The 14,913-nt window shown below is 39.4% G+C and overlaps 1 protein-coding gene across 7 annotated transcripts in view; it reads left to right on the top strand.

Annotated features, from left to right (window-relative positions):
* Positions 1-14,913, top strand: part of PCYT1A (phosphate cytidylyltransferase 1A, choline) — a 135,077-nt gene that overhangs the window by 78,940 nt on the left and 41,224 nt on the right. For 4 of the 7 annotated variants that reach the window (XM_056797174.1, XM_056797171.1, XM_056797173.1 and 1 more), the window contains 2 exons: positions 10,061-10,219; positions 10,815-14,353. In XM_056797174.1, coding sequence (XP_056653152.1) covers positions 10,061-10,219; positions 10,815-10,973 — 318 coding nt within the window. In that variant the 3' untranslated portion in view covers positions 10,974-14,353. Of the gene's footprint in view, positions 1-10,060; positions 14,354-14,913 lie in introns of those variants that run through there. The other 3 variants (XM_056797172.1, XM_007493864.3, XR_008911757.1) reach the window with 2 other exon arrangements.

The raw sequence follows: 14,913 nt of genomic DNA, 5'->3' as shown, positions 1-14,913 counted from the left end.
ACCACCAAAGACCTACACCTGAGAAGAGTAACACCTGAAAAGCCGGCAGGCAGGGGAAGACAGCACAGCTGAGGAGAACCAAGAATTAGCCTGAGGCTAAAGCCTCAATCATTAGACCCTTACACTGAGAGCAAGCCCTCCTCACTCAGATTTCTGACTGGAAAGGGAAGAAAAAAAAACAAAACATAGAGATGGCAAACAGTGCACAGGAGCAACAGCCTCCCAATACCAAGAAAAGCAAGAAGAAGGGGGTGACTTTGGATACATTTTATGGAGGGAAAAAACAGAATACAGAGGAAATAGAAGAGGAAACACAAGCAAATGCTCCAAAACCTCCCAAAAGAAATGGAAACTGTCCACAAGCTCTTGAAGAATTTAAATTGGAAGTTATCAAAAAGATGGAAGCCTTCTGGCAGGAAAAATGGGAAATAATGCAAAAGGAACTCAGCAATCTGAAGGACAAAAACAAGCAACTGCAGAAACAGCTTGAAGCCTCAAAAAGCAGAACAGACCAATCTGAAAAGGAAAATCAGTCTTTAAAGGTCAGAATCAGGCAACTGGACGACAATGATCTTGCAAAAGAGCAAGAATTAATAAAGCAAAGTCAAAAGACTAAGGAATTAGGAGATAACATAAAATATCTCACTGACAAGGTGACAGACCTGGAAAACAGAGGAAGGAGTGACAATCTGAGAATCATTGGACTATCAGTGAATGTAGTAGTCTCTCGGTAACCGAGGATGACAATTGACTGTGCGTTTTTGTGCACAAAGACACTTGTGCATGAAGATTTAAGTGGAAAAGTCGATGCACAGAGACAGTCCCACTCTCTCAGCTTTGGAAGCCTGGGCCCATTGGCACGAAAAGTCTTTACACCTGGAGACTTCCTCAGCTACATTGGATGGCCATGTTGTCCTTTGTGCTCTAACACACCCTAAGCACTCCACAGTGCTTTGCTGCGTCGCCCTCTCAGTCTTTGAACCTTCTTGTTGGTTTCTTCTGCCTGTTCCACCGAAGCAGTCTTCACATGCTGAGTGAGCAAAGCCCTAGTTCACCAGGGGTCAACATCGACCCGATGGCTACCCTCACAAGGTTTAGCTGGCCTGTCGAAGCCGTTGCCCAGGGTGTGGCCGCTGCCGCATGCCAGCAGCTACTAGGAGCCACAAGTGAGAGCTGGGTGTCAGGTGAGGATCAGAGGCTGGGGAGCTGCCCTAGGAGGGCACAACAAGTCCTCCATACCAAAAATATTATTCCTCCCTTAGCACCCCATACACCCCAGTCTACCAGTAAAGCCAGAAATAAACAGTAATCTTGATATCATAATAGAAGATATCATCCAAGAAAACTGCCTGGAGATTCTAGAACAAGGGGGCAATATAGGCATTGAAAGAGTTCACAGAACACCCTCTACACTAAATCCCCAAAAGACAACTCCCAGGAATGTAATTGCCAAATTCCAAAGCTTCCAAGCAAAAGAAAAAATTTTACAAGAAGTCAGAAAAAGACAATTTAGATATAAAGGAATGCCAATCAGGGTCACATAAGACCTTGCAATTTCCACACTGAATAACCGTAAGGCATGGAACATGATATTCAGAAAGGTAAGAGAGATGGGTCTTCAACCAAGAATCAGCTATCCATCAAAACTGACTATATACTTCCAGGGAAAAGTATGGGAATTCAACAAAATAGAAGATTTCCAAGTATTTATAAAGAAAAGACCAGAGCTCTGTGGAAAGTTTGACATCCAAACACAAAGAGAAAGAGAAACATGAATAGGTAAATATGAAGGAAAGGGAAAAGGAGAAAAATGTTATCTTTTTCTTTTATCCAAGCTCTATTCTATAAGAACTACATTTATATAAAATTATATATATTAATATGTGGGGGAAATGTAATGTGTAATTCTCAAAAACTATGCATCATTAGAGTAGTTAGAAGAATCATGCATAGGGAAAGATTGGGGCATCAAGATGATATAGAGAAAGCAGGGGAGGAGAAAGACAAAGGGGGGGTATCATTGATGATACTAAGATATACTTCAAGAAATAGAAAAAAACTAAATAGAATAATCTTTGTCACACAAAGATGCACATGGAAAGGGGAGGGGAAGAATTCTCCTATAAGGAGAGGAAGAGAGTGCGAAGTGGTATTACTTAAACCTTACTCTCAGTGAAATCAACTCTGAGAGGGAAGAACATCTAGATCCATTGGGATCTTGAATTCTATCTTATCCAACAGGGTAAGAGAGAAGGGGAAATTAAGGAAGGGAAGGGAGGGAAGAAGGGGGGAGGGGAAGGGAACAAAAAGGGAGGGGCTAGAAAGGGAAGCATATCAGGGGAGGGGACCAGGGGGACTGATCTAAAGTAAATCACTGGTTTAAAAGGTTATAGCTAAAGAAGAAAGGTCAGAATTAGGGGAGGGTATCAAAATGCCAGGGAATCCACAAGTGACAATCATAACTTTGAACATGAATGGGATGAACTCACCCATAAAACGTAGACGAATAGCAGAATGAATTAGAATCCAAAACCCTACCATATGTTGTCTTCAAGAAACACGTGAGGTGGATAGATACTCACAAGGTCAGAATTAAAAGATGGAGTAAGACCTTTTGGGCCTCAACTGATAGAAAGAAGGCAGGAGTTGATCTGATATCTGACAAAGCCAAAGCAAAAATAGACCTGGTTAAAAGGGATAGGGAAGGTAAATATATTCTGTTAAAATGGAGTATAGACAACAAGGAAATATCACTAATCAACATGTATGCACCAAATGGTATAGCACCCAAATTTCTAACAGAGAAACTAGGTGAATTGAAGGAGGAAATAGCAAAACCATATTAGTGGGAGACCTAAGCCAATCACTATCAAATTTAGATAAATCAAATAAAAAAATAAATTAAAAAGAGGTAAAAGATGTGAATGAAATCTTAGAAAAATTGGAGTTAATAGACATATGGAGAAAAATAGGGACAAAAAGGAATGCACCTTCTCAGTACCACATGCCACGTTCACAAAGATTGATCATACACTAGGTCACAGAAACATGGCACTCAAATGCAGAAAAGCAGAAATAATAAATGCATCCTTTTCAGATCATAAGGCAATAAAAATAATTATCAGTAAGGGTACATGAAGAGCCATATCAAAAATTAATTGGAAATTAAATATGATACTCCAAAATCAATTAGTTAGAGAACAAATCATAGAAACAATAATTTTATTGAGGAAAATGACAATGGTGAGACATCCTTTCAAACCTTATGGGATGCAGCCAAAGCAATACTCAGAGGAAAATTCATATCCTTGAGTGCATATATTAACAAATTAGGGAGGGCAGAGATCAATGAACTGGTAATGCAAATAAAAAAACTTGAAAGCGAACAAAAGGGAGAAATAAATAAAATCGAAAGTGATAGAACTGTTGATTTAATAAATAAGACTTTGAAAAAACAAACATAATAGACAAAGTACTGGTCAATCTAATTTAAAAAAGGAAAGAAGAAAAGCAAATTAACAACATCATAGATGAAAAGGGGGACCCTACTTCCAATGAAGAGGAAATTAAGGCAATCATTTTTTTTTAAACCCTTACCTTCTGTCTTGGAGTCAATACTGGGTATTGGCTCCAAGGCAGAAGAGTGGTAAGGGCTAGGCAATGGGGGTCAAGTGACTTGCCCAGGGTCACACAGCTGGGAAGTGTCTGAGGCCAGATTTGAACCTAGGACCTCCCATCTCTAGGCCTGGCTCTCAATCCACTGAGCCACCCAGCTGCCCCCAATTAAGGCAATCATTAAAAACTACTTTGCCCAATTATATGGCAATAAATATACCAACCTAGGCAATATGGATGAATATTTACAAAAAATATGAATTACCTAGACTAACAGAAGAAGAAATAGAATTCTTAAATAATCCCATATCAGAAAAAGTAATCCAACAGGCCATCAAAGAACTCCCTAAGAAAAAATCCCCAGGGCCTGATGGATTCACAAGTGAATTCTATCAAGTATTCAAAGAACAGCTAATCCCAATACTCTACAAACTCTTTGACATAATAAGCAAAGAGGGAGTAATACCAAATTCCTTTTTTGACACAAACATGGTACTGATTCCAAAGCCAGGCAGGGCAAAAACAGAGAAAGAAAACTATAGACCAATCTCCCTAATGTATATAGATGCAAAAATCTTAAACAGGATACTAGCAAAAAGACTCTAGCAAGTGATCAGGAGGGTCATTCACTATAATCAAGTAGGATTTATACCAGGAATGTAGGTCTGGTTCAATATTAGGAAAACCATCCACATAATTGGCCATATCAACAAGCAAACCAACAAAAATCACATGATTATCTCAATAGATGCAGAAAAAGCCTTTGATAAAATACAACACCCATTCCTATTAAAAACACTAGAAAGGATAGGAATAGAAGGGCCATTCCTAAAAATAATAAACAGTATATATCTAAAATCATTAGCTAACATCATCTGCAATGGGGATAAACTAGATGCATTCCCAATAAGATCAGGAGTGAAACAAGGATGCCCATTATCACCTCTATTATTTAACATTGTACTAGAAACACTAGCAGTAGCAATTAGAGAAGAAAAAGAAATTGAAGGCATCAAAATAGGCAAGGAGGAGACCAAGCTATCACTCTTTGTGGATGACATGATGGTCTACTTAAAGAATCCTAGAGAATCAATGAAAAAGCTAAGCGAAATAATCAACAACTTTAGCAAAGTTGCAGGATACAAAATAAACCCGCATAAGTCATCAGCATTTCCATACATTTCCAACACAGCTCAGCAGCAATAATTAAAAAGACAAATTCCATTCAAAATCACCTTAGACAAAATAAAATACCTAGGAATCTATCTGCCGAGACAAACACAGGAACTATATGAACACAACTACAAAATACTCTCCACACAACTAAAACTAGACTTGAGCAATTGGAAAAACATTAACTGCTCATGGGTAGGACAAGCCAATATAATAAAAATGAACATCCTACCCAAATTTATTTATCCATTTAGTGCCATACCCATTGAATTTCCAAAAAATTTCTTTACTGATTTAGAAAAAACCATAACAAAGTTCATTTGGAAGAACAAAGGATCAAGGATATCCAGGGAAATAATGGGGAAAAAAATACAAAGGAAGGGGGCCTTGCAGTCCCAGATCTCAAACTATATTACAAAGCAGCGGTCATCAAAACAATTTGGTACTGGCTAAGAGACAGAAAGGAGGATCAGTGGAATAGACTTAGGGCAAGTGACTTTGGGGCAAGACCCAAAGATCCCAGCTTTGGGGAGAAAAATCCACTATTTGATAAAAACTGCTGGGAAAATTGGAAGACAGTGTGGGAGAGATTAGGTTTGGATGAACACCTCACACTCTACACCTAGAAAGGAGATGTGCTTCCCTCTCCACCAGGCTCACGAGATTTATATGATATAGGATTGAGACAATGTTCTTCACACACTAACCACACTTGCATTGAGACCCACAGCCCCCTAGCACTCTGGAAAAGCCACATAAAATTTTGCTGACTTTCATGTTTGTTTGGGGGGGGGGGGTGTTTGTTTTTGCAAGCTTTAATTTTTTACTTATTTTAACTTTGAAAAAGAAATTGTGTATACTTATGGTATTAAAATATGTTGATATTACACAATAATATACATATATTTTATGCATCGTACTCTTTCTGTGTCTTCTGCTGGCCTTTGTGTGTCGTCTGTAACTTCTGAACCCCCCCCCCCAAATTCCCACTTAATTTCTTATGCCAACCTGTGATATATCAAAACTACCAATGGGGAAAGTTCTGATGTGGAAAGGATACCTATAATTTTGCCCAGAAAGCAATGGAGATGGGTAAATGTAAACATTCAATGAAATTTGAACAAAGCTTAAAACACAAGGGGAACTCAAAATAAGATCTGAGTGTGGAGACCCAAAATATTAGCAAGTTCTAGGTGGATCTAGGATTTGGTAGAATCCAAAGTTCCTTATAACCCTCTTCAGCATTTTCTGGAAAGACTAAAACCAAGCAAGACATAAAAGATTTACAATATAAAATAAATAATTTTGATTACATCAAATTAAAAAGGTTTTGTACAAACAAAACCAATGTAACCAAAATGAGAAGGGAAGCAACAAATTGGGAAACAATTTTCATAACAAAAACCTCTGACAAAGGTCTAATTACTCAAATTTATAAAGAGCTAAATCAATTGTACAAAAAATCAAGCCATTCTCCAATTGATAAATGGGCAAAGGACATGAACAGGCAGTTTTCAGCCAAAGAAATCAAAACTATTAATAAGCACATAAAAAAGTGCTCTAAATTTCTTATAATCAGAGAGATACAAATCAAAACAACTCTGAGGTATCACCTCAAACTTAGCAGATTGGCCAACATGACAGCAAAGGAAAGCAATGAATGCTGGAGGGAATGTGGCAAAGTTGGGACATTAATGCATTGCTGGTGGAGTTGTGAATTGATCCAACCATTCTGGAGGGCAATCTGGAACTATGCCCAAAGGGTGATAAAAGTCTGCTTGCCCTTTAATCCAGCCATAGCACTGCTGGGTTTGTACCCCAAAGCGATCATAAGGAAAAAGACCTATACAAGAATATTCATAGCTGCGCTCTTTGTGGTGGCCAAAAAATGGAAAATGAGGGGATGCCCTTCAATTGGGGAATGGCTGAACAAATGGTGGTGTACGTTGGTGATGAAATTCTATTGTGCTCAAAGGAATAATAAAAGTGGAGAAATTCCATGGAGACTGGAACAGCCTCCAGGAGGTGATACAGTGCGAAAGGAGCAGAACCAGGAAAACATTGTACACAGAGACTGAAACACTGTGGTACAATTGAACGTAATGGACTTCTCCATTAGTGTCAATACTGTGTCCCTGAACATTCTTCAGGGATCTAGGAGAAAAAACACTGTCCACGAGCAGAGGACAAATTGTGGGAGTAAAAACACTGAGGAAAAGCAACTGCTGGACTAGAGGAGTTGACGGGACATGACTGAGGAGAGACTAAATGAACACCCTAATGTAAATACCAACAACATGGAAATGGGTTTGAATCAAGGACACTTGATTCAAGGATACCCAGTAGAATCACATGTCAACTATGGGAGGGGTGGTGGGAGCGGGGGAGGAAAAGAAAATGATCTTCGTTTCCAAGGAATAATGTTTGAAAATGAACAAATAAAATAATGTTTAAAAGATTTTTTTTTTTGAAAAGAGAGGCTGAAGACAACTGGGAAAAGAACTTAAAAACTAAGATAAGTCATGGAAACAGAGGCACTTGAACTAAAACAAGAAAATAGTGTCTTTAAAGCCAAAATCAACCAGCTTGAAAAAGAGGCAAAGGAGATGAAATATGAGGCTAAGAGGATGAAAGATGACCTCCAAAGAAAATCAGACCAGAAGGAGAAGGATGACTAAAAAGCCAGTGATGAAATCCAGTCTTTAAGAACCAGAATACAACAACTAGAATCAAGTGACTTCACAAGGCATCAGGACACTATAAAACAAAATCAAAAGAATGAAAAAATTGAGGAAAATATGAAACATCTCATTATCAAAACAGAAGATTTAGAAAATTGTTCCAGGAGCGACAACTTAAGAATCATTGGTCTACCTGACGACCATGTCAAAAGGAAAGGGCTGGATATCATACTACAGGAAATTATCCAATAAAACTCCCCCAATATTCTGGAACAAGAGGGAAAAGTGGAGATTGAAAGAATCCACAGATCTCCTCCTGTACTTAGTCCCCAAATGACAACACCCATTAAGGTTATAGCCAAATTCAAGAATTATCAGACCAAGGAAAAAATATTACAAGCTGCTAAGAAGTCATTCAGATACCATGGAACCATAGTGAGGATAACACAGGATCTGGCTGCATCTACACTGAAGGACCGAAAGGCATGGAATATGATATTCCGGAAAGCAAGGGAACTAGTTCTACAACCAAGAATCAATTACCCAGCAAAACTTACTATATTCTTACAGGGGAAAGTATAGTCATTTAACAAAATAGAAGAATTCCAAGTGTTTGTAAAGAAAAGACCAGACCGGAACAGAAAATTTGATGCCCAAGCACAGAACTCAAGAGAATCATCAAAAGGTAATTTAAAAAGACGGGGAAAAAAAGAAAAACAAAACAATACTCAAAAAACCCAACTTTTTTAAAAGAGACCCAATAAGTTAAAATGATATGTATCCCTTTAAGAAAAAAGGTCATTGGTAAGTCTTAAAAAATTTTATTATCCCCTGGGCAGCCAGAAGAATTACACTTAGAGGAAACAGTGACAAACTGTATAGGATGAAATGCTAAGACATAAATATGTATATGGATATATGTATGCATAAATATATATATGTGTGTGTGTGTGTATCTATATATATATATATATATATACAACCAGAGCTTTAAAAAGGGGGTTAATACTAAAAGAAATGGGAAAAGAAACAAAAGGGTATAAATTGATATGTCACAAAGAAGCTCATGGCAGGAGGGGGAGAACATCAATACACCGGAAGGGTAAAGAGGTTGGAGATAGTAAATACTCAACTCTTATGTGCATTGAAATTGACTTAAAGAGGGAAGAACAATCCAATCCATTGGGGCAGAGAATTGATTTGCGCCCTATAGGGGAGTAGAAGGGTAACAAACAGACTGGTGGGGAGGGAAGCAGTACAAGAGAGGTGGGGGGGGGGTAGTTTAAAAAGACTGTAAAGAAAAATAAGGGGGGAATAAGAAGGGAGGGGAGTAGAAAGGGAAGTAAAATAAGGATGGGAATTAGGGGGCCTGATTAAAAACAAAACATTGGTGTAGAAGGAAATAGTAAAAGAAGATAAGACAGGACTAAGAGTAGAAATACACAGAAGAAAAACGACTGCTTGAATACATGGGTCGAGGGGATATGGTTGGGGATGTAGACACTAAAGGAACATCCTAGTGCAAACAACAACATGGAAATAGGTTCTGTTCAAGGACACATGTAATACTCACTGTCAGCTGTGGGAGGGATGGGGAGGGGAGGGGAGGGAAATAATGTGATTCTTTTAAGCAAGGAATAATGTTCTAAATTGACTAAATAAATTAATTTTTTAAAAAAGAGTTAAATACAAGAATAAAAAAGAAAAGAAAATTAAAAAAGAGGTATTCTTTCCAAATCTATGTGACAATATCATATGTGGTCATTTAGCAACAGAGATTTAGGCTAGCTTTCAAGAAAGATTTTTTGTATCGAGGCAATTTGGATATTGGAAAGGATCATTTAGAGGCTTTCTGCACCAATCAGGAGACTTTCAAAAACTTTTAAGACTGTGACAGTTTTCGGTCTAAGTGAACTGATCTGTAATTTGGTCTAGAAGTAAAGGGCTTCTGAAGAGATGGCTTTCTGAGGGGAGGTCTCTTCTAATTTTAGAATTCTGTGGCTGTACAGTCAACAGTGGTTTAATATTAAAGGATCATAGCTTAAAACTTCTTTCAAATTCATTTGTGCCATGGAAGCTAGGTAGTAGCACAGTTAGGCCTGGAGTCAAAAGGACCTTGTTTAAATCTGGTCTCAGCCACTTCCTAACTGTGTGACTCTGGGCAAGTCACTTAACCCTGATTGCCTACCCCTTACCACTCCTCTCTGTTTTCAAATTGATATTTAGAAAGTTAAGTTTAAAAAAAAAAATCATTTGTGCCTAGGTGGGTGTCTAAAGCTATTGCCAAGCTTATGATTATGCATCCTCATGTGGCTTAAAGTCATCCTGCAATATCAATCCAAGGTGATTACTTACTGAAACCCAAGATGACTCACTAAGACTACAGGCACTTACTAAAGTCCCATGTGATCTAAAAGCAAGTTACTTGGCTTCCTTGGGCTTCAGTTTCTTCTCTTGTTAAATGTAGGAGTTGGAGTATATGACCTCTTAGATATTTTGTAGCTTAATTAATTCTGTAATCCATTATTGGTGGTCTAGTACCATCCAAAAGTTTCCTCTAACTTTCTTTTTGTTGTCCTCTCTATCCCCAGAAACACATGTTAAAGGAAGGAAAAGGCCGGATGCTTCAAGCTATCAGTCCCAAGCAGAGCCCAAGCAACAGCCCCACTCGTGAACGTTCCCCTTCTCCCTCTTTTCGATGGCCCTTCTCTGGCAAGACTTCTCCACCCTCCTCCCCTGCGAACCTCTCGGTACACAAGGCTGTTCAGTATGACATAAGTGAAGATGATGAAGATGACTAATATGCCATCCCATTTCCCTTCTCCTTCCTCTGTCCTTTCACCTTCAGCTGTCTTTTCAAAATTGTCAGTTCCAACACTAAATCCAAGGACAGTTATAGACGAGGGAAGGAGGACTTGGAACAGAGATCAAAATAGCCTGTCCTCTGAAAGGCATCACCCAGAGAGACAGAGGAAGAACTGCCTTAGAAGCCTCTCTTCCATTCCCCTGCACCAGCTTCCACGAGGACATTGCTTTACTGTTTGCATTCAGATAATCTTGAAAGGAAAATAATAGTTTTTATTAATTTAAAAAAAAAAGCCTTTTTAAATGTAAAAAGTGGAGCCCCAACCAGGAGAGAAAAAAAGAGATAGTATTGTTCCCTGAGGTTTCTCTCCCCACTCCCCGCAACCCCAGTTCACTCTAGTTTTATTTCTGGTCTGAAGCTGAGTGACTCTCTTAAGTTCTTACGACCTGATGTGAGCCATGCCAGATGTGGCTTAGGGAAAATGATGTGAACTTCCTTATAATTAATTTGATTTCCATTTTTTCTTTTCTTTTTTTGAGGGCAAAACTGACCTCCTGAAGTCACTAACCCCCCTAAGCTTGATGCTGGCCAATGTGCTGAGGTGTAGTAAGGAGCTCTCAGAGAAGGGTCTCTGGGTCTGTCTCTTTTCACTTCTTAAGATGGGTCTACTGGAAATATGCTACCATTGTGATCCCTGAGGACAGTGGATAGAAGGATTATTCATCAAGCCGTTTCCCTGAAATGCTTATCTTTTTCAGAAACTCATCTCCAATTTACCAAGCTGCCTAGGAGCCCTTGGTAGGCTTTTGCCTCTTTCTATGGGCTGCTTTTAGAGGACAGCATACTGTGATATTTGTGTAGGTGTGCACTCACATGTACACATTCATGTGCAAACTCAGCTTATAAACTGAATTCCAGTGGGGAAACAGTCTTGGACCTGATCATTCCCATATCTAGGACTTTACTTTGCTTCTACCGAAAAGGATACCACTGCAAGTGTCTGAAGGCTTTCAGTGTATTCTTTTAATCCCTGTTCCCATGCTCACATTTAATGATTGTAGAAGAATTCTTAGAGTTTGGGAACAAAGTGTCAAGGACCTGCCGCCCTTTCTCTAAACAGCAGCCACACCTTCTCTCATATCTTTTTCCTCAGAACTTTCTTAACCTTGATCAGTCCTCCCCATTTCTTCTTCCACTCTGAGAAACAGCTAACAGGGACTTTTCACCTCTCTCCCAAAAAGCAGAGCCCATATTCCTTTCCCAGAGATGAGACCCAAGTTAGGTGCAAACCTCCCTTTCTCCCTTCTACCCACCCACCATTCACCCAGGCCTGGCTTAGCCCTCAGGGGAGTGCACCACTTCACTCCTATCCCGAGGAATGTGGATGCTTAAGGCTGTGCTGCTGCTGCCGCCGCTGCTGCTGTTGCCGCCGCTGCTGCTGCGCATGTGCCTCTTTCTTAGCTTCACCATCCTGCCTCCTCAACCCAGAGACCAGCAGAGCAGCAGCCACCCCTTGCTTGCTCACCCACCTGTGTGGTGGGCCTAATGGGAAAACTGCTTGTGTCAGCTGTGTTCGGTTGCTCATCAATACCCCTTGTGGGGGTGGAGTTTTAGTGTTTTCAGCTACGAAAACCACAAATAGCTTTCTGTGTTTGTCCATGTGCTGGGGCAGTTTGCCTCCTGTGGCCCCCCATGTGAACACTTTCTGATAAAACCTGTTTTTTGTGCCTGCTAGATGACAAGTAATTGTCACAGGATTTACACTGTACCCGCAGAGCAAGGTAGCTAGAATTCTTAAGATTCAAGCTGCCTGGAGAGGCTGCTGATATATCAAAGTGAAGGAAATGAATAGAGGGAGACTTCCTCTGGATTCCCCCGTGGCTTATGGAAACTGTGTTTCTGATGAAGCGCCATTTTTATTCTGGAGCCTTATGGTTCTATTGAGCTTTGGTTTGGGATCCTCTCTCTGAAACAATTGAAATCAATTTTTTCCCTTGCTATGCTGCTTCACGGCTTCATTTGATCAAGTGTTAATTTAACTTCTTTGCTTCAGCCAGGCAGACTTCCCTTTTTAGTGATTTTGTTTCTGCCTAGAACATTCTTCTTGGTACAGATTTTTTAATTTTATGAAGCTGTGCCCTTGAAGGCTGGTGGTAGGGAACGTAAAGATGTGACTGCTGAAACCTGCCCCCATGGTCTTTTATGGTGCATCCTCTGGAATGTCCTTGGCATCCATTAGTTTACAATTTCTTCACTCTCTTCAGATGTACATTTACAAAGGCCCTCAGAATATGGTTTTTCCTCCTTTAAAATGTTTCCCAGAAGTATATTTACTCCTCTGTGCCAATGACTAGTGGGATATTCTGTCTGGACATGCCCCATCCTTAGCAAAGAACATCTAGGCAAATTTGTTAAGCCACAAAATTGGTAAGCCTGCATTTGTGTTCAGTACTATCTTTTGACCTGTCTCAAGTAGATACCATCCAAACACAAATAGCTTTTTGTAGTCAGAGATGTTTTCTGGGTACCTTAAAGTCTATATTTGTACGTCTTTGCACCTGGGGGAAAGGGAAGACAAGAAAACGATTGATACCACTGGAATGATGCCTCTTTGACTATTAACCTAATTAAATGAAGTTAGAGGGGATGACTGTGTTATGATTACCCCTTTGATCAGAATTTATTCTATGAAGGTGTAGGGCCGTTTTTCAGTGTCTCTGGGTAAATGAAAGGCCCAGATGGGATGGATAAGGTGGACTTAATAGAGGGGTCAGAACTAGGCTGTGGTCTATAGGTTAAAAAGCGTAGTCTGTGTCGGCCTCATGGATGCCGTGAGTTTAACATTAAAGGTGACCATTTCAGTAGGAGCTTACTGTGGACTCAGCAGAAAGTCTACTTTTCATTTTTGCAACCACAACTGTGAGGAAATGAGGTGTGAGAGTTTACATTAGAAAAAGGGAGGGGATTATTTCTCCTGTTTCAACCTCTCCTCAGAAGTCAAAAAGCAGACCATGATCAAAGTCTTAGGTGAAAATAGGAGCCAGAGGGTTCTATAAAGTAGGGGGGGTGGGGGGAGGAAGAGCTATACATATCATAAATAAAGGGAATAGGTCATTTCTTTCTCTGCCACAAGAACTCCTTAGGCTGTACCATAATTACATTTTTTTTTCTTTCTTTGCCTATGGCCAAGCCCCTAGTAAGTAGCATTGATAGGGGGCCCATCTCCAAAGTACTTCTCTGCAACATTTTAATTCTTCCATCGTTGGATTGTCTTGATTTGAGTATGACTTCCTCTGTAAAGGAGTTTGATGCTTTTAGGAACTAGCTCTGGATCCGTTCCCCATAATCTCTTCAAATCAACTACATTTGCCTTTTTCTCCTGTCAAAAGCCATAGCTCTCAAGAATTTTCTCTGTATACAGTATCATAGGGAGCCTGACCAATACAGATGGGAAAAAAAGAAAAAAATTGACAATATTTTGTAAGTAATTGTATTTTTTTTAACTCATCAGTATAAGTATTTCTAAGAGTATATTTTTCAGAGTCATAACACAGTGATTTGTACTTTTTTTTTCTCTTGGAGAACAGATGGTCATGGGATGCAGAATGTTCCCTCCTAGTTGTGATTTTTCCTGATTACTAAATGGAAGATAGTATTGGGTTTATGGTATTAAAATACTAATTTCCTTTTTTAAAAAACAGCATTTTCTTTCTGCCAAAATATAGGTTTATACTTGGCAGGGCCAGAAAGATAAAAGATGAAAGCATCCATTTTATATTAGGTTCCAGTTGAAATGACTCAGGTTAAGTTCATTTAGATGGAATGTGAGCCTTTCTGACCCCATAAACAAAGATTTGTCATCTTGGGTTGTTTGGGAGTTGAAGCTCCTGGGAGAAACGAATTGTCTTAAAAAGAAACACAAGTCTTGGCATGAATGTTAACTTCCTTGGAGTCCAAAGGATAGTTTTCCTCAGTTGGTGTTAAGTCTATCAGTTTTCTGTCTGTGTGTTGTTAATCTGTTCAGAGTTGTTTTGGCTTTTGTCATTTAGCCAAATAAATGCAAAGTGATTTTAATCAATGTTCTCCACCCATGTGTTTTTTACTTTGTGTGGTGATGTTGGGGGTGGGGTGGGGCAGGGAGATACCACCAGTCTTCCCATTTGCCTTTCTCTAATAGAGTTCCCAATTTGCATTATTGGGGGGGGGGGGGGGGAGGTTAATTTATCTCCAAGATAATCCTGCTACAGCCTGGCAGAGAAGATTCACAAAATTACTGCCTTACAAAAATGAAACCCAATGTCTAAATGATGCTTCTGTACTTCTATAGCTACTAAGATATTTTCCATCCTAATTTTGATTACCCCACCACCTGATTTCTCTGAAGGTTTTGGATAAGGCTGGATTATGCTAATTAGGTGCCCTTTCAAAGGATTGAATTGCCCAGGTTAAAATTGTGAGACTGGTCACAAATGTTATTATTTTATTCATCACAGAGGAGTAGGGGAGAGGATGAAGGAGAGAGGAGGTAGATAGCTTTGAGAAGTTTTTACCCTAATCTAGCTTGCTACATTTAGCTCAAGGTTCCCCAGCAGCCATGTGCTCCTCCCAGCCCGCCCTAACACAGAAGTCCTGACAGAG

The sequence above is a fragment of the Monodelphis domestica genome, chromosome 4 (assembly GCF_027887165.1).
Source record: "Monodelphis domestica isolate mMonDom1 chromosome 4, mMonDom1.pri, whole genome shotgun sequence".
NCBI lineage: Eukaryota > Metazoa > Chordata > Mammalia > Didelphimorphia > Didelphidae > Monodelphis > Monodelphis domestica.
Note: the sequence above shows the minus strand (reverse complement) of the source record. Positions and strands in the feature narration are given on the sequence as shown.